Below are 22,777 nucleotides of genomic sequence, written 5' to 3' on the forward strand. Positions count from 1 at the left end.
TTTATAAAACCAATATGGATATCAATGTCCTGAAAGCCTCTTCCCTTTCAGCATTCTAGTCCAAGAGCTTTTAAAAAGCTGTAATATGGATGCATAACTATAAAACAGAAGCATCATGCAAATTAAATCAAAACTTCTGGAAACTAAGAACACAAAAGCCAGTCAACTTTAAAAAAAGACAAATATGAAAATTTTAAAAAGCAATGAATAGTTTATTCTGTTACACCTTACCACATATTATGTGCAGGTGGTTTTATACCACCTTATGAAAATACTGATAAATGGACACACCATTACACAATAAGCATTAGCACAGGTGGACTAAGAGTCTCTGCTAGTATTGTACTTCCCAAGTTCTTAATTATAACTATATCATATTATTTTCCTTTCCTAAACAATTTCTGAAATGTCAATACGCATATATATATATATATATATATATATATATATATATATATATATATATATATAAAAGAGCAAAAAATACTCATACCCTTTAATGCAGTGGTCTTCTCTTTTTCATCTGGACCTCCTTGCTGGAGCTGAGCCATCATTTACCCAAACTATCAACAAACTATGAAATACTGAGGTAAAAGTAGATTAATATTCAAAGGATGATCTGAAAAAGAACAAGAGTTGGAAATAAATAAATTTACTGACTTCTCCTTCAACAGCTCTTTTCTGCTACTGTTTACACCACAAAAACAAAAAAAAATTCTGATTATTATAAGTCCAAAGTCTGACCAAGTTCAGTTTAAGATTCAAGTTCACAAGAATGAACAGTCCTCTCCTTAATCCTAAAAGTACTTCTCCCAATCAAAACTACTTCTTTCATGATTCTATGTATCATCAGTAAACAATAACCCTTTTACAGAAGCGCAACACCCGCAAGTCCAAAACAGACAATACAAGAAAAACGAAAGACAATCAACCAAACTTCCACAATCTTTATGGGTTTTCTTCCTCAATTAACCCCACTTTGTTGTCATTACTGTACTATACAGTTTTGTTTTAGTAAAGGTACATGAAGCACACAATTTTAAGCCACTGTGATTTCCACAATACATTACTGGTATTGAAATGCATTTGTATTGTGAAAGTATTAAAATATAAAGCTACATTTGTCCAGCTACAGAACAAATCTCATTGTATTCAAAACAAGACCTTACATACAAAATGTATTTCCAAATCTCTCCTTCTGCACAGAAGGCAAACCAGACATTCAAACCCACAAACTCTTTCCTCTTGAGTCTGACACCAAGGGAGTGAACTACCCAATCACAATTGCTTCTTCCTTCTCAATAAAAAGACTTCAGTGCATTGAACTCTTATTCCCTTAATCTTTTTTTGGTTCTTTGTTTTATCTGTCAGTCATTACCAGCTTGTTTTATTCTTCTCCTTCAAGTACTTTATCGTTGATGAGCTTGTATGAACTCAATTGTAACTTGTCAAAACAGTAACAGGATTGACCCACTGTACTATTGGCTCTCTAATACTTAGACCTGCAAGAAAGAACCCCAAAATGATTAAGTAACAGCAGTTCATTCCATAGACAGTAGAAAAAAAAATAAACTTAGCATAATAAAGACTACTTTTTTATTCTACATAGAGAAAACCTGTAACACATTTTCTTGTATATTAAAGGAGTAATACAGCAATTTAAGGAGGTGATAGTTATTAACTAAGGAGAGGGTTTAAAGGATTGTTGTGATTTGGTCTTTTAAACTTGGGGGTCTAGAAAGTTCAATAATCCATTTTACAAGTTGGAACTATGGCAGACTTTGACACCTTCCTTTGTAAAGACTGTTCAGACAAAGCTGATGGGAAACAGCAATACAGTTTACAAGAGTCTTTTAAAGACACAACTTCAAAGGAGGTGGAAAGGAAAGGTCTGTTTATACTGAGTACTTTATAAATTATGACCTGATTCAGTTAAAATGTGCATCTTTTGTCCAACCCTTTAGTCACCACTCATAACAAAAGCAATTACAAAAACAGCAGCAAAACCACTGAGATTTTTTTGTGCATTTTCTAGCCTATAACGCTGTCAATGTGAATATTAATAATTATTAAATAATATTATATTATTATTATGCAAATATTTGTGATTCAAATGTTGATCCCCACACATGGATGGTATTAAATATTTTCCTCAGATGCTTCCAAGCAGTCCATTGAAAAAACAGTACCAAATACAAAATCTTGTCCACCTTGTTTGTACATTTGCAGCACAAACCCACTATATTCTACATAGTAGTATATTCTAATAAATTCCAGCATATTCTAGTAAAGCATATAGAAAAGTAAGTCATTTCAGTTAAAATTATTCAAAGTGCTAAAAAATTACAATGATAGTGTTTTGTAATAGACCAGATTAAAATTACTCTAGTCATATGAAATTGAATGGTTGTCCCTACACAACATTTGAAAATTCAGAATTTTGTATAAGCAAGTTAATGCAGTTAACAAAATACAAAGAGGCTCTCAAACATTAGTTGTTAGCCAAGGGAAGAAATACAAAATCTATCTGAACAGATTTACCTTGGAAAGCAAGACCCTTGCCCCCTGATCAGATAAATCAATGCCATTCTTGTCTCTGCCATGGATAACATTCTTCTTCCTTTATTAGATGAAGACCCTGCCACTGAGTAGGTAATAGTTCAACTGCAAAGCTAAAAGCACCGAAATAAATAAATCTGAATTTAGCTTTGAGAGACAGAATTTACAATTCTTTTTGACAAAGTACAAAACTGTTACAGCAGCCACTGGAGGCAGGACTTGGTATCATGAGGATGGAACAAGTACACAGCACGTTATGCACTGTTTCTGTGAATACAGGATTTTTTTTTTAATCTGTCAGCGATACTTGTTTAATTAGCTAAGAGAAGAAATTACTTGAGAGAGTTGGATTTCTGTTCTTTGACAGAGAGGTGCCAAATCCACTACTAATGGTACAAAAATAAACACTGGAAAATTATGAAATTCTGGGTGGTTCCATATAGGCAAAGCAGGAATTGTAGCTTATTCTAGGCATTCATTTCAAACTGCAGTTCATTCTCAGTATTAATTTCAAATCCCAGCTCTTCAACTGCATATACAGACCACTTCACATAATTCACAAATGCCATCAAGTTTCTTGTAATAAATACAGACTTTAAATGTGATATTCTTATTGTATTGAGGCTCTTAAATGTGTTACTCATACAATTACTTAGATTAGTCTTTTGAAAACACCTCTGTGGGTTTTTTTTATTAGCTACACACAGCAAGCATACTTCCTAAAACACAAGTTACAATTTCACCTGAAGAAATAGTTACACAAATAAGTTTATGTATATTTACTTGTGTGTATCTTTCTTATGCATGAAAACTTACATATTCTGACACCAAGTATCTTATACATATTCCGTGCCTCTTTAACTCCATCCCCTGCCATACTTAAAATAATGTGACACAGAAATATTCTGGTTTCATGGTTTCACATGAGCCAACGAAGCTGCATTTTCATTATACCCCTGCTTATGTAATTACAGAAACTAGTAGACTCAGAAACAAATGGTCAATAAATTAATTTTTTAAAAACGCACACATAAGAGAATATACACATATTTCATGTTGTTGCCTGTAAAAGTGGTATCGGAAGCTTGGACTACAGACCTTGTGATGGCATAACAGTTGTATTTTTTAAATCAAACTGATACCATACGACACCATGTCATATCCATACACATGGTACACATACACAGGTTTCATCATACTTAAAATACTCTTCATTGTGCAAATACAAAAAACACAGTATATGATTTTCTCTGAATTAGCAATACCAGAAGCTAAGTCAATATTACAAATACTCCAAATAAAAGCTATAAATTACTGTAGCATTAACAACAAGACAGAAATAAGAAGAAAACACACAAGTATCTTCAAAAAGTCCTTCAGGCTTATCTGGACACAATGAGGAGGTGTTATCAGAATGCTTCTTTGCACTGCACTCCTTTATTAAAACATAACAGAATGAGAGTCTTACTCTTTGTAAACTGACATCCCAAGCAAGCTAGGAACAAGTAGGGCTTAGATCTGTATAATGTAGCTGATGACCGACTAAGCCCCAATTTTTCTTCAAAGAGATGACTGGGTGACAGTTTGCCTCAAGTCCCTAGTCAGTATTGGCTCAACAGACCAAAAAGCCAATAATTTATCTTAGCAGTATTTTCTGTCTAATTAGATTTTATCTTTTCCCACTTTTAGGGCACTACAGACAGCATCAGTAACAACTGCATCAATTAAGGCTGTACTTCACTTTCCCTCACTTAAAAGACTGTATTTTTAAGTGCTTATTGGTTTACCCAACTTCAGCTCTGAAAGGCTATTATTTCCAGTCTGCTTCAGACTAAATGGTTTTGAAAATATCTACCTCTAGTATAAGAAGATTCAGAGACAGCATCTTGTGGTCAGTTCTGGTGACATTAATGAGCAGCTACAGCTCCTCCATGTTAAAGACAGCATCTCTATCTTAGAGATCAGAAATTTAGGTTCAGAGGACCAGCTTGGTAGTATGTGCTTCTTGCCATTAATTACCCTTAAAGCCTGTCCTGCTCTGCTGAAGTTAAAATGGCCTTTCTCATGCATTTAACACAGACCTACTAAGACTTACTATAACTTCAAGAAAATTTACCGAGTTGTCCAGAGCATGCTCCATACCTCTGCAAAAGGCAGACGAAAGATGTAAGGGATTGATATATGCTAGAAGGGCAGAAGTAACCACTTAGAATACAAAGAAAGTGTCAACGATCCTTAAGTCCCTGAATCTCAGTAGATCTGTGTACACTACCAAATGGTGATAGAACTTGCTAATAAAGTACATGACTGCTCTCTGCTCTAAAGTTCGATATAGTAGCACAACAACCACCCTCCAGTTTTATTCACCCCATAAGTTCAAACAATGGACTAGGAGCCCCATCCATTAGCAGAGTGTGTCAGCAACTCATTGCACCAAGCAGAGTCAACCCAACTCCACACAATAAGATTTTAATGATTTTTGTTTAACTTGAAATGCTGAAAATTACCTTCATAAGCATATCCATATTAACACAAGCAAAAAAATATGTCAAAATAACAGAAAAAGAGGCAGCACAAACTCAACACAGCCTCTGTGATGTTGACAATATAATGGTATATCAACCAAACACAAAGATCGAAATTATCATCTGCAGCAGCAACAGCTTTGAGAACTTGTACTGGTTTTCTCTGTGGGAGTCAGTTTTCTTCCTAGTAGCTTGAAGAGTTTGGATTTGTGCTGAAAACAGCCTCATTAACACTGCTGAGCTGTGTTCACACAGCATCAAGGGCTCCCCCTCCTTCCATGTGCTTCCCTGCTTCCATGTGCTGCCATGTGCCAGCAGGCAGGCAGGGGTGCACAAGAAGCCGGGAGGGAACAGCCAGGACAGCTGAGACCAACTAACCACATTATGACACCCAGCAATAAAATTTGTAGAAGATGAAACAGGGCATGTGTGGAATGATGGTGTCTGTCTTCCCAAGTGACCATTACATGCAATGAAGCTATGCTTTCCTGAGGATGGCTGAGTATTTGCAATTCCTTGTTTTGCTTTGTTGCTGTGCACAGCTCTTACCTCTCCTATAAAACTGTCTTTATCTCAACCCACGAGTTTTCTCACTTTTACCCTTCAAGTTCTTTGCCCCATCCACTGTTTCAAGACTGAAGGGAGTAGGCAGAGGAAGGACTTGCTCACCTATTGTGGCTAACCACAACACCACAATACAGTACTTTCTTAAATATGCAAACTATCAATAATTAGGTATACAGGACCCTACTTCTGTTGAGCTAAGCAGACAGTTATCTAATTAACCAGGCCAGGGGACAGAAAAAGTGACTATGGGGTGAAGGTAGGAGAATGCTGCCCAGAGAATCCTATTCAGAGAAGAAATTTGCAGGTGACTCGTACTCAGTGCCTGAAAGATAAAATGTTTGCAAAAAACCTCTTTTTGTATATTTCTCATTTCCCTGGCAGAAAATTAAACGTGGATTCCTGGTTTAAGAAATTCAAAGAACCTCCTTTAGCTTTCCTAATCTCAGCACCTGAGATGAATGGACACTAATGACTAAGACATTAATTTCAAGATGCCTTCACTATCACCTTCCTCTAAAAAGTTGGAGGGAATCCTTCACAAACAGCAGATGTGAGGGAAAATCCAAAGAATTAATATTTATGAAGAACTAACATCCCACAACTGAAGCAGCAGGAAAAGTCTATGTAATATGCAATGATGCTATAATTAGTGGGTGATTTCCCTTCCATTATTTGATGGGCCTATATCTCAGCTGATGAGGACAGAAAAAAAAATTTAGACAATAAAACAATTCGGAAAACAGTTGTGTGCTTATTTGTTTATGCTCCTTATTTACAGAATAAGGTTTTCCAGGCAGTGTACATTACAAGGAGGACATTTTGGTAGGACATTACTTCATAACGTAGCTGAAATTGCCCTGTAATAGTTTATAAAAAAACTGGGTTTGGATGACATTTAGATGCTTATACTTTGTACTGCTGGTTTTAAAAGGATTCTGACTTGAAAGATGGAGTGAGGAAGACTGCCTCATCTCTGCACATACTAAGCAGTTACAGGACAAGGACAGAATTTTTTTATTTAACATCATCTTTTCTCAAGAAATCCCATGAGTCAGTTGGGAGAGAAATATGCCTCTGAACAGAGAAAAACTTGAAGACTATTAATAGAGTCTCCTCTTACAAGAGACACCAAAGTAATTTTCCAGAGTGCCACAGAAGAAAGAGAGAGAAACTGGAAAACTCTAGGGCAATGGTTTCTGCTCAGGCCACCATCAAAAGCTGCTAAAAAACCCTAGACATATGCCTGTGTGTCTAGTACTTTAAAATTCCTTTCCCCCCCCTCTCCTCCTTTGCTCTTCAGTAACAGCATGACTTTACGAAGGACTGTCTGCCATGAACTGAAGACTCCTGAAAAGAGCACATGCAAATCAGATGGAAATACAGTGCATCCAGGTCTGTAGCCCAGATCTTTATAAACAGCAAGGTATTTGTGATTCTGAATCAGACTCTGGGCTGAGAGGTGCACAAAAGGAGGTTAAAGAAAGGTAAGAGGCACATTCAGTTTTCTACAACACATCTGCTTCCTCCAACATCTGCTGGAACGTGCAGGTGCAAATCTATATCACCACCTCACCTGACTACCCTGCATCTAATGCAAATACTGCAGATGACACAAAAATATACAAAACAGATGAACATTATGCAGAATCAAATCATGCACAACTGAAAAGAGCACACAGGGCTACTGAAGACATCAGTTCATCGTCAAGTTATCTTATTTCAGAATCAGACTAAAAAGCCCAAATTCCCGTAGTGCACATACCTCTTCTTTGTGGCAACGTCTGCCTCAAGAGATCTGCCATACAGCTTTTCTTCCTGTAGAACACTTGCTTCTTCAATGTTTATGATTTCTGCAGGCTTTACTAATACAGTACCAAAACTGTCTTTGCTCTGCCCCCTGCCTGAGAGGCAGCATGTGCTAGACAGCCAGCTGAACCAAGCACTGCTTAATTTCAACTACCTGGCAAGCAAAGTAAAGAGCCCTGTGAAACACCTGCAGCCCTCAGATTTACATCTGCTACATTGTCATAATGTAGCACTACAACATAGATATATACATATATTATATAAAATGTGAATAATATAAATGCATTATTCCTTCTAGCTCAATATTTAAATAATTATTTTAATTCTGACTGCATCAAACCTGCATTTTTAATTTTCCTCCATATTAGTACATCTTTTCTTTCATGAAACATTAAAAAGAACAAAAATAAAAAAGCAATGCAAGTTTTATTTTCTTTACTAGGTCAGCTTTAAAAACTAAAAATACAATATTTATTTTAAAAAAATATTCCATCAAGTACCTGTCAGTAATTGTAACCATATTTATTTACAGAGTTTGCTACTGCCTGAACCTTGCTATCTCTGTCCAGAGCCAAGAGTGAAAACAGCTGTAACCGCAACATCATGGAGTAGGCTGGGCAGGAAAAAATCTTGGGAAATTATCTAGTCTCCAACCTTCTCTTGGACCTTATTTCACTACCTTTTAACAGGGCTTTAGATGAAGTAAGCTATGGTGTTGCCAAGATAAGGCTTAAATATCTCCAGTGAGGGAAATTCCACCATGCTTTTCAGAAACTTATTCCAAGACTTCCTTTTCCTTACATTGAGATGAAATTTCTGCTCTCATTATTCATCCTTCTGAGCAGAAAACAGCTTCTCTTTCACAAGTATCTTCTAGGTACTGGATGACTGATGAAACCTCTCCAAGCTGTCTCTCCACTGAGGCGCTGGACCATGTATACAGGAAGGCAGAGAAACTGGTGAAGGGTCTGGAGCACAAGTATTGTGTGCATTGCATGAGGGAGCCGGGCATGTTTAGCCTGGAGAAAAGAAGGCTCGGGGAGACCTTCTTGCTCGCTATAACAATGAGGGGGTTGGGCTTTTCTCACAAATAACAAGAGAAAATGGCGTCAAGATGCACAAAGGGAGGTTTAGATCAGATATTAGAAAAATTTCTTCTCTGGAAAGGCTGTCAAGCACTGGAACAGGCTGCCTGGGGTAGTGGTATAATCACCATCCCTGGAGAGATTTACAAGATGTATGGATGTGGCACTTAGGAACATCGTTTCTGGTGGGACTTGAGAGAGCTGTTAACAGCTGAACTTGAAGATGTCTTTTCCAACCTAAACAATTTCCTTGAATTTTTCTCCAAAAGTTGAGTTCTCTAACATGCTAATCATCCTTCTAACATACAAATCATCCTGGTGACTATCTGCTGGACCATCTCTAATTTTTCAGCAGTATCTCTCTTGAAATCAGGGGACAAACCAGACACAGCACCCTAGCACATCTCCTACCAATACCAGACAATCAATTTGACTTCATTGACACAAGGGCACATTGTTCAGTTTGACATCCAGCAGCACTCCCAGCTTCTTTTAAGCACAACATCTCTGCCAGTCATACCACAGCCTGCTTGCAATTTGGGAATTATACCATTGTCACAGCAGAACTTCACACATATCTCTGTTAAATGTTATGCAATTCCTCCCGGCCTAGTCTTCCTGCATGATGGATTATAGCTGTCCACAAATGCAGATGATAATTATGACAATAATCTGGCCATTTCATTTGCACCTTTGATTTGAAAGCCAGAAGGAAAAAATGTGGACCAAGTGCTCACTTCTTATTCTCAATCCTTTTGCCATACATACTCATACCTTTTACTTTCCATGCTATAAAGCAAAATCCTTGAAGAAATTAAATTCTACTTGTTTGATGAACTACTTCAATGAGGTTATACAGATGTATCTATGGGACTGGTTTAGCCTTAAGCCTAAACACTGTCCTAGTAGTAACCACTAAAAGACATGGGCTAAAGAAACTTCAGTCATTCTAAACCAACATTGCAAAATTCTTTGTCCATTTTGTTGAAAGCACTGTATTTCCTACCAGTCTGAAGGAATCCTTACTAAGGAGAAAAACTGTCTTTAATTTTTGTAAGTGCAGAATGTGATTGAGCAGGGATCAGTCAAGTACTGCCTAATGCAAAGGTACAGATAAACAAGACACAAGATAACAAGATACAGCAAGAGGAGAAAGACACAGGGAGATTCCTCATTTTTTCGTGGAAGGTTCACAGCTTAAGGCCAGACAGTCCCTCAAAATCAACTATGTCCTCTTAAACAGAGGGTATTTTCTTCAGCTACCAGTCTCTAACAGTAACTTACGTTTAACTACAGCAGCTCTTACACAAAGGCATCCATGGCAAAATTCAAGTTATTACAGCTAAAAAGTCCATCAATTGCTGTGATTTCTGAAAGGCTAGTCACTGACCTTTGTACTTTATTTCCGGTTTTAATTACTTTGGCTTCAGGCTTCAGTCACTAATTATTCTACACCTCCGTATGTCAAGTTTCCTCTCTATGTTTCCCTTACAAGATTCAATACCACAGCCAAGTCTTATCTCTTTCTTCTGGTAAACTAAACAAGCTTAACAGAGTCTCTTTCTAAGAAATTTTTAATCTAACCCAAAGTAAGTTTTTTAAAGTTTCTCTGTTCCATTAAATTTTTAAAATTCCCACTGATTGCTGTTAACAACTTAGAAATTACAATAGCATTGTAGCTGAAAAATATAATAACTACAACAATGTTTATTGATAAACAAACTGTAACTACAGGAAAAGAGTACAGAATGCATTAAAATTACTTTACCTCTATGTCATCTTTTGATCGGACAGATAATGTCTCACTCTAAAAAGTCATGAACAATATACATGTTTACTAAGGACTAATGTAAAATTCTTTACATCAATCTCTACAGCAGCTGATCATATCGATTCCCAAGAAAAAAATTAATACAAGAAAAGGAGAGATACATTAAACAGCATGTTGAAGGGGAAAAACACAAAGTAGCATCAGCCTCACTGAGCACAATGAAGTCCTGAAAAGCATGTTGTAGGCAATATAAACATTTTCTTTAACAACTGACAATTTTCAAAATATGTGCTAAAACAGCACTACCTATGAAGTATCATTGTGCAAAGAATTCTTTTTTTCTGTAATTAAATTAATGCTGTACTGAGCACTACATGGTCACATTAGCAGTATACACACAGGACAAAATGAATCTTCAAAGAAAAGTACTATATCAACTACAGAACAGTAAGCAAAAATATGCTGCAAATATCCACACAATAATGTAGCTAACCCTCTAATATTTTACATTTTTAACCTACTTCAAAATGAAAGTGGAAGAAGCATTTCAGTTGCAACAGCTTAAAAATGTGACATAGGGCAAAGAAGCAAAAATGGTCTGTCCTAAATTCCTTGTGCTAGAGAAGGAAAAGAGGAAAAAAAAATCTTGGATAAACCAAAACTTTCAGACTCACCATGTTTTGTTACTAAATGCTATTGTATAAAAACAGAGGGAAAACAGATGGAAAATTTGACAAAAAAAAGCCCTACACCAAATAGCAACAAAATCCCAAATTTTGTGAATAAAAGATCAGCAATGCTAGACAAAATACATGCTCCCTTGATGTACACGAAATTTAGCAGACTTCATAGAAACTTGGAAGGTGGATTAAAAAATCTGATGAAGATTAAAAAAAATGGGGAAAGGAAGGAGAGAACATGGTCCTCAGAGACAATCAAAACTAACAGAATCCCAAAATGTAAGCAGAATAGATAATTATTTGAACTTAAGATTCAAGTGCTTTAAAATCAAGCCCAGAATAGCACAGAAATACTAATTTTATATTTCTGGTTAAGTATGTCTTAACTAGTCAGGTGTTTAATTAGCCAAGGATAAGGTACAAACTAAATGGAAAGCAATTACCTACTTATGTTGATATGTAAAAATTACTGTGCTTCAAAATATTCCTCACTTTTGCCAGAATCAGCTGGAGCAAACTTCTTCCCTCCAATGAAAACACTTTTTCTGTTACTGTCTCCGAAACTTCACAAAACATAATACTATTTCAAGCTAACAGAGCTTGGAAAGGGAAAAATCCAAAATTTAGAAAGAATAGGAAATATTTTCTAGACTATATATCTATATACCTAGACTATATATATTATTTCCCAGTTGTTTAAAATGAGACCTGAAGAAACAAAGCAGTGAACATCCTTTCAATGACATCCTACTTTAGGAAAAGCATTGCCTGCAGGTGGAGGGACATGATCCCTTTCCTCTACTCTGCACTTCTAAACACATCTGGAATACTGTGACAGTTCCAGATGTTCCAGGTGCAATACAGACACAGACATATTGAACTAAGACCAGCAAAGGGCTGCAAAAATGTTTAAGGGCGTGGAGCATCTGGTATCTGAGCACAGGCTGAGATAAACAGGACTACTCAGCAGGGAGAAAAGTCAGGGTGGAGTGGGAGGAGTATAACGAATGTTTATTAAATGCCAGAGTAGACAAAAGACCACTGAGCTAGTCTTCCCATTGTTGTTCAGTGAGAAGGTAATATACAATGGGGACAAACTGGACATTTAAACGTGAAGAAAAACTTCCTTAACCCAATGGGGCTCAAACACCGAAGCAGGCGCCCAGACAGGTGTCAGAGACTGAAATATTGTAGTTTATGGCTTAAACATTTTTATGAAGGATTTCTGTGCATTAAAACTCTGTAGTGAAGCTGCATCAACAAAGCTGCACCAAAAACCACTGCGTCCTGTATGGGCTCCCTAGGCTGAGGCCCTAGACAGTAAGATAATTTAAGATAAAAATGACGCTATTTTTAGGTCTGAGCTGGGGGAGAAGAATACTCCACAGGAGGATGAAGCAGAGCAGCTGTCTTATCTACTGAGACCAGGTTTGTACAGACACCCCCCACCGCACCAAAGAAAGGAGGAGAAGGTTTTGGGTGAATGGTGAAAAATCTCTGGTCAGAGGCAACAAACACCCATCTTCCTACTCAAACTGGTTCAGTCAGAAAAGCCACATCTTGGGACATTCATGTCAGGGGCTGCTCAGGGGGGTATCATGGTCCATTAAATGCCCCCTGAATGGTTCCCCAGACCCTGCACGAGAGCACTGCACATGATGCAAAATCATACAACTGATATACAGTCCTGCAAGGGACAGTGTCAAACTTGCCTCCTCAGGGTAGGTACCTGGGCATTCCCACCTAGCCCAAACGTTTATTAATCCACTGGATTCTATTATTTGTCGGTGGGGGGGCCCTCACAACCCAGAAGACCAGAGGATAAATGAGACATCAAGACCCATGGAAGGGTGTTATGTTTCTACATAACATGTTTCTGTCACTCTTCCTGTCTTCCCACCCCTCACCTCTTTATCTCTTTCTTTCTTTCTCTTTGCTTATTTTACTGTTAAATAAAACATCAATTTTTTGGCATCAATATTAAACCTAATTTGGTTCTAATCTTGTTTCAGGGAATATTCAAACTTTTGGGATTCTACCCATAATCCACAGAGAGCTCACTTTGCTCCTCTGTGATTAGAGTGGATCATAAAAACACTTTACAGAATCTCTGTCCTTGGAGATACTCAAAACTTATTATACACTGCCACAAGTAATCTGCTCTAGCCAATCCTACTCTGAGTACTGGGATTGGACTACACAATTTCCAGAGGTCCCTGCCAATGTCAACAACTCTACCATTCTGTGAAGATAAGAAAAAGCAAAAGTGCACACAAAATATACAGATAGGGTGTATGTGTGTGTGCGCACACATACATTTACAAGTTAGTTACCTCCCACAACGGCAATGACCAGCAATGACCACATAAGGGATATGAGAATCAGTATAAGCAGTATCTGGTTGAACAAGAATTAAGAGCTCATGGTTTCAGGGGTTCGTTTTGTGTTCTCAGGAATTCCTTTCTGATTCTGAGTCAATGTGCATGAAAAAGCCAAAATTTGTGCCTTCCTTACCCAAAGGCACAGCATCAAAACAATGCTAAGTCTACACATACCAGGGAATACCAAAATTAAAACCTGCACAAAAATGGTTCAGCACCTGCGCAGCAAAAGACCAGTCTCATACAGAAAACAATGTGGAAAACACCAAGAGGAAAGACGTGGTCTCTATTCTTAACTACTTCTCTAAGGCAGTGTCATCTATATCTATGTTTCTGTCCAATACAGTCTTGGGAAGCTCCTTTGGGCACCATCCTGCCCCTCTGAAAACCTCCACGGGTTGCAGAGGTACAGCCTTGACCAGCAGCAGGTTGATCTTGGAGCTGGCTGGCACTGGGTCTGCTGGACATGTAGGAAGCTTTTGCAGCTTCTCACCTACAGACCTCTGCAACCAAAACCCTGCTGCACGAACTAGATACAGAAGGCATAATCATATGGTTTTTTTCCACTGCACTTCTGCACTGAATGAAGATACTCACTTCACTACTGAGGAGCCACGCAGTATTTTGTCTAACGTTCTTGAGTTTTAAGTATAACCTTCATGTTTCTCCCAACCCCAGTTCCTCCTTTTCCATACTTAAATGCCTTTCAATCATCCTCTCCTATTTCTCTCACAAGCTCACTGTCTTATTTGACCTCACATTCTATCCTGAGAGCTTCTAGCACCATTCTGTTAGATCACCAAGTTCTCATTTGTCTTTTCATATCAAGAGCTTTTACAGAGACACTGCCAACTCGAATTCCTTGTTCCCAAGCTCCCTTTGTCCACATCAGCTCTAGTGCCCTGGTTTCATTCATCCTGCCATTACAGAATGAGTACAGAAAAGACACAGCGAATTAAGAGCTTTCCTCAGACCATACTCCCTGTTGTCCACTGATAGTGCACATCCTCACCACAGCCCTGTGGCAGAACAAGCACAGTCAGTTGTTCTGCGGTGTTGGCAGGCATGCCCAAACAAGGAGAGCACAGCATGTCTTGCACAGGTAGAATTGCTGGAGAATCTTACACACCAATACTGAGGTTGATACCCGGCACAAAAGTAGACCGTACCAACAACCCTCTTCCTAATCCGAAACACCAAAGCACACAGCAACACACCATGTATATGGTAAGGTATACCTTGTATAGATCTATACATACCTTTGGAGGTCAGCTGAAAGGTGTTACCAGAATGTGCTGCTTACACACTTGTCAAGTTTAGAAGATGTGCAACAACAGTGATTCCACAACTTCTCTGGGCCCCACTCCCATGTTTGACCACCCTCACAGTATATTTTTTGGGAGGAGGTCAATCTACCACCATTTTCCATAAAGCAAAACATTAAAAATAATTTATCTGCTGTCCTACACTGTGAATGATAAATTCAATTTAGAAAAACCAACCAAAGAAAAAATACTATCTTATCTACCACCTTGCTCCTTTTGAAAGCTAAACAGTTAAACATTCTCACAGAAATAAAGCTTTCTTATATCCCTGTTAGTAGCAATCTCTAAAGACCACGATTCTCTGGAATTTTTAAAACAATGTTCCTAAAAAGGTTGCCTCTGGACATTACTGGGAAGGCAAAATCAGAGCTTCTCAAAATGAACACACTACTAGCTTTGAAAAATTCAGTGTCTGAAATAAACTAGGTAATAGTTTTATTTTTCATCTAAGAAAATGCAGGTAGGGGTTGACATCCTTACAGACTTGGAGCTTCCATTTCTGTATATTTCTGTTCCTTCATTCCTGCTTCAACCAACTACCTCAAACAGAAAAAAATTCAAGCTTCTGGGGTTTTTCGTGCAGTCCTCTCACAATTATTCCTTAGGGAGTTACCCTAATTTTTATGACTACTTAAACACTCACCAGAAAGGAAGATAAGGATAATAGGACTAACAGAACAAAGAATGAAAAGACAAAAACAATTTAAAAATCTTTAATTGCCCAGAGAATTATGTTGAAAGATAATGAACAAGAACTTAGAGCTCTCCTGCAGGAATGTACATGCAACCTATTTGATGTTAGTGAAGTTGATAGGATGATTCACATGAATGTAATGTTACAATTCAAGAGATATAACCTATTTAGAAAGAGCAACAACAGAGAACAAATGGTACTGTGTGCCAAAAATGTCACTGTCTGTTTCTGAGTCACTGACAATAAAAAAATCATGTCTTAATAAAGAAAGTACAAGTCAGGATACTAGTTGGGGTTTGCTACAGACACGAAAGCTCACACAGCAAGGTGGTTAAGCACATATTGCTTCTTGATGGAAATAAAAGTTTCATTATCACAGTGGACATAACACAAAGTGAAATAACCTGGAGTCTTCATGCTGCTATTATCAGAACACACTCAAAGTTTCTAAAAATTGAGGACAATTTCTTATACTGAGAAATGTTAAATCCAAGCCAAGGGAATGCTATGTTCAACTTCATCCAGGCAGATAACAAGTACCCCACTGTTTCACAGAGAGCAAATACAGAACAAAGACCCTTCCTGCCCCCAGGTCTTAGAATCAAAAGATATATTCACAAACACATCTTTGCAAAACGACTTTAGCAGTCCCACCCCCTACCCATGCTATCCCCCTCAGCTGACAGAACTGTTTGTAGCAATGCACAGAGAACCAGTTCAGGGAATCATATCTGAGTTAAACCAAAACAGAGACTTGATCTGAGTGAAAACTACTTTCCTTTCTTGCTTTTGCCTCCTCCTCCTCTTTTTTTTTTTAAGAGTACACTTTTAATTTATCAATTTTCACCTGGTGCAACTGAGGTGACAGAACAGGGATACAGCTGTGGCCTAAAAACTTTTTAGCCTGATCTGTCAGCATGGCCAAGAAAGAAATAAAGAGAGCACAAAAGAAGGACTCAAGCAGTGACCACTGTGGTAGGAAATAGTTTATGCTTCCAAAATTCAAATTCTGCTATTCCAAAATACAAACATTTAAAATAAAGTATAAGGAAATTCCCACCTATTTTTCACTTATTGCTCAGTATGTATCAAGTTAATGCAAGTTTGCATTTATAGTAGCTTTGATTTTGATGGCTATACTTGGTCTGAGATCTTCCTCCTAGCATTGAAGATAGGCTATGTTAACACACTCCTGCAGCATGGGAGATACCAACATACAGATACAGAATTCTCTCTTCATTCAGACTTTATTTCACAAGACTTAATCGTATGCTTCAGTGGGGAGATACTGTTTCAGTACGTACAATGATAATTATTCAAGACATACAGACTGTGTGCATGAGCACATCTATTTATCTCTCATTTCCAAAATTTTAATAATCATTTTATATAATGGCTCTTTCACTGCCGAGGCTTCCTGTAAACCCATTTCTTCTTTAAAATACTTTCAAGTTTTCCTTTTGACTGTGGTGCCTGTATTTATTCAAACCTAGCCCACTTAACATTTTCCCTCTTGAGGTGGGTTTGTAACACACGTTCTGCAGGAGGAATGAGATGCCCATTTGTTAGGAAAAAAAGCAAGATGTTTTCAAGATTTGCTATACATTGTGCCTAAAAAAAGAAAGAAGGATGCAAAGCTAGTGTACCATCTTCTTAAGTTAAACAAGGAGACTTAGATTTGCATTTATTGTATGCCAAAACATGACAGCCACCCAAACGTGAATTTCAAGGCTTTATAAAGCCTGGCCTGCAGAACTTCAAAAGAAATTATAAGCATTACATTATTTGTTAGGTTTGGTCTTCAACACAGCATTGAAGACAAGCTTGAGAGTACATGGCACTCATGACAACATGATCAATCAGAATTGCTTTGTCCATATTCTCAAACAAGCCATTATTACTCCAAAAACCAAGACAGAAGTATAAAACAGCTCCAAAGTACAATAATCTACCTCTCTTCACCTAAAACAGAACAATGAGGGGGTCCACTATGCCTATTCCTAAGAGAAAATATACCTCAGTCAAGGGATGACAAGAAACCAGAGAGCCTGCTTTTTGCCATGTCCCACCAGCAGCTTTCACTACAGGTCAAAGCTCTATGGGTCAGCAGAATGTATATTACTGCTGAAATGTCCAGAGAATTCAAATTAAGTACCTTAAAAGATATACCGCAAATGGAAAATGGCAACTTTATGGAGCTTGTAATTCAGACAAAGCCAGACTAGCTATCTTGGGAAATAGTTCACAATTTCCAAAACTATCTTCCTATTAAATTTCATACTTTTTACCTATTACTACCCTTATCTTGGAGTTGCTTAGGGGTACTTAAGAGTAATCAAGAATATTTTTAATACAATCAAAACATTTTCATCATGTCCCTCTCAAAAGAAAAGGAAAATTTTACTTGAAATTTTTAGTAAAATTCCTTACTACCAACTGATAATTATCAACACAAAAAAAAGCAGAAACTGGGAAAATATAGTGTGTTGGGCCTGACTTTAAATGCACAAGTGTCAAAAAACATAAGCACTAACATTACTGGTACTTCAGGTATGGACCTACTTCCACTCAACACTGCATCTGGCGAACTTGCAGTACAACTGACAACATGTACAGCTAATTATTATTTGAATCATCATCTCTCCTTCTAGACATGGAATAAAGAAAATTCTTTCATTTGCCTGCCTGAGTGTCCTGGTTTTGACTGGGTTAGTGTAGCTGTGTTTTGGATTTGGGATGAGAATAATGTTGGTGGATGGTTTGGCTATTGTTAAGTAGCTCTTCTTACCCCAAGTCCAGGAGTTTTCTGTCTCATGCTCTGCTAGTGAGCAGCTACACAAAAAGCTGAGAGGAAGAACAGCCAGGACAGGTGATATGAACTTGCCAAAGTGACATTCCACACCACAGAACATCATGTCCAATATATAAATTGGGGAAGCTACCCTGAAGGGGGGATGGTGGCTCATCAGGGATGGGCTAGGTATTAGTCAGCAGGTGGTAAACAACTGTATTGAACCTTACTTGTCTGTCTTGAGTTCTCCCTTTCTCTCTCCTCTTCATTACATTTATTATTATAAGTAGTATTTTACTTTCTTTCAGTTATTATACCGCTTTTATCTCAATGCAAAAGTTTTACCTTTTCTTCTTAATTCACTCCCCATTCCACTGGGGCAGAGGGAAAAGGGAAGGGAGTGACTAACGGGCTGTATGGTACTTAGTAGTCAACTGGGGTTAAACCATGACAGAGAATAAACTGCTTGCTGACAGAAAAGTTTCCTAAAGTAACCACCATACCACTTATATTGATTCAGCTATAAGTGTTTTTGCTAAGACAATACTTATTTCCCCTATGTCTTTAAAATCAATACCCTTAATAGCCAAATGTCTATATAGCAAGCTTTGCACAGACTGGTCTCCTGAATTTCTGCTGGCCAACAGAACCTGGAAGAATACAGAAACCACAACAGCAGAAACACTTAAAATTAGCCTGATAAAGTCATACATGGGTTATCTTTCCCCTTTGGATACACACTCAACAGAACACAAACTGCAGTACCAGAGACGTTCCAACCAGATGAAGGTCAATACTCTTCAGGAAGGTGTAACGGGATTAAAAGCAGTTAAGACTTGACCAGACCACAGGGCAGGCCACCAGCCTCACCAGCAGTATCACTACCAATTAACCCACTAAAAAGACTTCTCAGAAAAGTGGTTGAGAAGCTTTCACCACAGTCAAAGTACAAGGTGACGCAGGATGTAGATCCATGATCTGCTGTAATCTGTATGACACACTTTCAGCCCTTCTCCCACTTCCAGATTCTACACTCCAGTCCCACATAATTTCTTACAGAGTCATAAATGCATTTGGGTTTTGAGATACCTTGTAGTTTATCTAGTTCAATGACCTGCCACGGGCAACATCACCTTTCACAAGACTAGTTTGCCCAAAACATTTGTCTGGCCTTCTACATCATGGGATGGGGCACCCACAGCCTCTCCAGACAACCTGCTCCCATGTCTCAGCATCCTTGCTGTAAAAAATTTCTTCCTAGTAGCTAATCTAAACTTGCTTTCTTTCAGTTTAAAGCCACTGCCTGGTGTCCTATCACTACTACTTGTGATGGCATTCATGTCAGTGAGCAAGCTAAAGCAATGAGAAGCATTTCCCATCTCTAGTTCTGAATCAGCTGGATCTGCTTCTTTACCTGGCTCACTGTGCAGCCAGCCAATCTTCTGCTTGGCTTGGAGAGATGAGGCAGGAAGCAGAGATGAGTGCTCCCCATTCTAGTAGCAGGGAACTAACGTGAACAAGCTATGAAACTCCACACTGGGCACTTTTTTAACAGAATGGGTCTGTAGCTGGAGGTAAGTAACTTTTGGTCCAAGTCTGATTCATATAAACACTCAGGCATAAAACAAAAATCACTACCGAAACCACTGTACTAACAAGTAACTGATAATGAGCTAAGCAGAAAGGTAAGGATGATATAAGAGCAAATCTTTTCACTTTCCAATAAAACTCAGTCACATTACAAGAACAATTGTAATGAAGAACATTGAACATTACAAGAACATTGGAATGCTGTGAGTACTTAAATATTAAGCTCTCAAAGTCCACACAGCAAGTAAAATGCTGGAAAATAATCATGAAAAATAACAAATTTAAACCCATTAAATTGTACTCTGGGAATTCCACTCAGTACAAATCTGTGAAACTCATCTGCAAGCCAAGTAGATATACGTACAACAATACCTGTAAAGAGAAAAAAAGTCCTTCTAAAGCACCAAACAAATTCACAGAGCAGTATTAAATTTCTTAAGAGGATGTTTTCATGTCCATTGTTTCAGTAAGCTTGTGGAAAAAAATTTAAAAGATACCTATTCATTCTTTGTATGCATGCTTTACTTCAAAGAATTCCAGTAATCTATTGTAAATTTAAAAAACTCCTCAGTCACGACAGCACATTGTTCCCCAAAGGAACAGTGGGTCAGATTCAAAGTACCAGCAATAGAGCTGTATTCAGGACTTTTTCTATAGAGCCTGGAATGGGCAAAACCTCCAGAGTCAGTGCTGAGTCTTCAAGGGAAAAAAAAATAAGGTTGTGAACTTAAAAGAAGAGATTCTAAAGGATAAACTCCCACTGAGTAATTATAAGGAGCTCTCCCAAACATTTGCTAACTAGTACATAAAAGGAAATTCAGTAAAGACCACGGTCAAATCAACTTGCAGATTTAAATATAGTCATAATTGGCTACAATCACTGAAAAGGCAATCTCAAGAAGACAGACAAAATCCAGGCACTGGTGAGAAAACTCGAATAATTAAAGGTATTTCACTAAGAGAGCAGTCTGAGTGTGCACTGTGCATCTGAAATGATGATGCCCTTGTCTGCCTCCAGCTGCTCAGTACTGCTGGCCTGCTGGAAGTTTTCATCTTATTCCTATGCCTACCTGCATCTGCTAACCTACTGCAGAGAAAAAGAGTCAGGTCAGCTTAAACACAATAAATATTACATCCGTCTTAACCCACCATGTTCTGACAGAGGTGGGCTGGGGAGTGCCTAGACTAACACCAGCGGTGGCAGGCACATCAGACCTCCAGCTGACAAGCAGGTAGCAAGCACTGGCAGTGACTTCAGCAACAGCCATCACCTGGGGCTTCTATCTGGAGCTACCCTGTGAAGACCAATACTCTGGTCAGCAAATAATCTTTTTTTTTCTCTCTTTAAAGAAAGTGAAATAATATCTAAACCACTCAGAATAGCAGATTTAATAAATTCTAAACCCAGAGGAGCATATAAAGATATCCTTTCTGCATTTTCACATTGACTGCACTCTGTGACACACCCCAAGCCGCTATCACCAGTTGCTAAAGTTTTAGTTTCCCCTACACAAGAGCTTTTCCACTTTTTCCTATATAGTTACAAAATACCTAATTTTAACAACCTGTGGGCATTCTTTAACCAAGATGCTATCATAAGACTGCTTCTGTTCTGTTTGTAACAGAACACCATGCCACCCTCTTTCACCCCCTGCCTCCTTAAAGATTCTAAGAAAATACTAAGGGCTACTAAAAAGACACTACCTTTCTGCTGTATTATGGGTATTTCTTCCTATTTGAAGACAAATATTGTTAACACCTCACTCTTCAGTGTCACCAAATCAGTGCTCCATTAAGATCAAAAGTATCCAGTAAGGTTGTAATTGCAATTGCTTTCATAACACTTTTTTGCCAATGATGGTATGTCCTGAAGAAGGTGTTACCTGCTCATGCAAACTTAATACTTTAGTCAAAAACTTCATGCAAAAAAAACCTGTAAAGTGGAAAACACATTTTGTCTGTGTCTGTGGTTATGCTGTCTTTATGTGGTTCTGAGCACCTTGGCTCATGTAACACCAAAATAAAAAATCAGGTATCTGGAGGAAAACCAGTTCAATCTCTCTCAAAAGCGTCAACATTTATCTTTGAAAGAAAAATGAAGGCAATAGTTAATCAAAAAGCAAAGAGAGTGGGTTTTGGAAAGGGACTATAGATGCCCAATCTCTCCTGGTTTAGAATTACAAATTTTGAGTTTTCTCCCTACCAAACCAAAACCAAGTAAAAGTAACAATTTAAACTGGAAAATTATTTCCCTACATTTGGATAACTCAGAAATGGCAAGTTATTTCATGCACCTTTCTAAGCTGCCAGAACTACAAGAAACTTGAATCTAAAAAGAAGTGCTCAATCCCACCTAATGAGAAGAGCAATACTTGGAATGAAAACTATCACTCAAACCCAGCTATAGCATAAAGTCAGAAGAATCACGCTCAAATGACTTTTTATCATTTATGACTACACAGAAACCTTGCATTAAGCAGCGGGGAAAACTGGCAAGTCTCGTTTGGCAAAAGCAGCTGACAGCACCAAAACCTGCAGCAATGACTGTAAGGACACATTCCGAAAAAAAACCCTTCGATTTTATGTAGAAAATTATAACTGTTCAACGTGGAGCGGCAGCAGGCACAGCGCAGCGCTCGGCAGAGCCTGGGGGCCAGTCCTGAGCAGTGACACCGTGGCCACTTCCCCGCATCGCCGGTGACACGGGCACACAGGTACTTCTACACCCGCTCCGGCAGGTCACGTGGGCAGCACGGACGGCTCGGGGGCAGCCGCCGCCGCCCCGTCCGCTCCCGCCGTCGCTCTGGGCCTGACGCCAAGCACACGGGACAGCCGCGAGCCCGCAGTCTTCAACCCGGTGCAGGGCTGGAGAGGCGCCTGGGCGCCGCCACCCCGACTCGCCAGCCACGGGAGGCGCGGGGGCCGGCCGGCCAGCCCCCTGCAGCCCGAGGGCCCGCGGCCGCCGTTCCCCCGCGCCCCGCGCCGGCGGCGCTGCCCGGGCCG

At 38.6% G+C, this 22,777-nt stretch overlaps 1 protein-coding gene across 7 annotated transcripts in view; it reads right to left on the minus strand.

The window, feature by feature from the left end:
• Nucleotides 1-22,777, minus strand: part of ARB2A (ARB2 cotranscriptional regulator A) — a 255,332-nt gene that overhangs the window by 232,397 nt on the left and 158 nt on the right. For 2 of the 7 annotated variants that reach the window (XM_059873455.1, XM_059873459.1), the window contains one exon: nucleotides 494-619. In XM_059873455.1, the coding sequence (XP_059729438.1) occupies nucleotides 494-554 (61 nt within the window). In that variant the 5' untranslated portion in view covers nucleotides 555-619. Of the gene's footprint in view, nucleotides 1-493; nucleotides 620-1,378; nucleotides 1,503-20,923; nucleotides 21,070-22,777 lie in introns of those variants that run through there. The other 5 variants (XM_059873454.1, XM_059873460.1, XM_059873458.1 and 2 more) reach the window with 5 other exon arrangements.

The sequence above is a fragment of the Haemorhous mexicanus genome, chromosome Z (genome assembly GCF_027477595.1).
Source record: "Haemorhous mexicanus isolate bHaeMex1 chromosome Z, bHaeMex1.pri, whole genome shotgun sequence".
In the NCBI taxonomy this organism is placed as follows: domain Eukaryota; kingdom Metazoa; phylum Chordata; class Aves; order Passeriformes; family Fringillidae; genus Haemorhous; species Haemorhous mexicanus.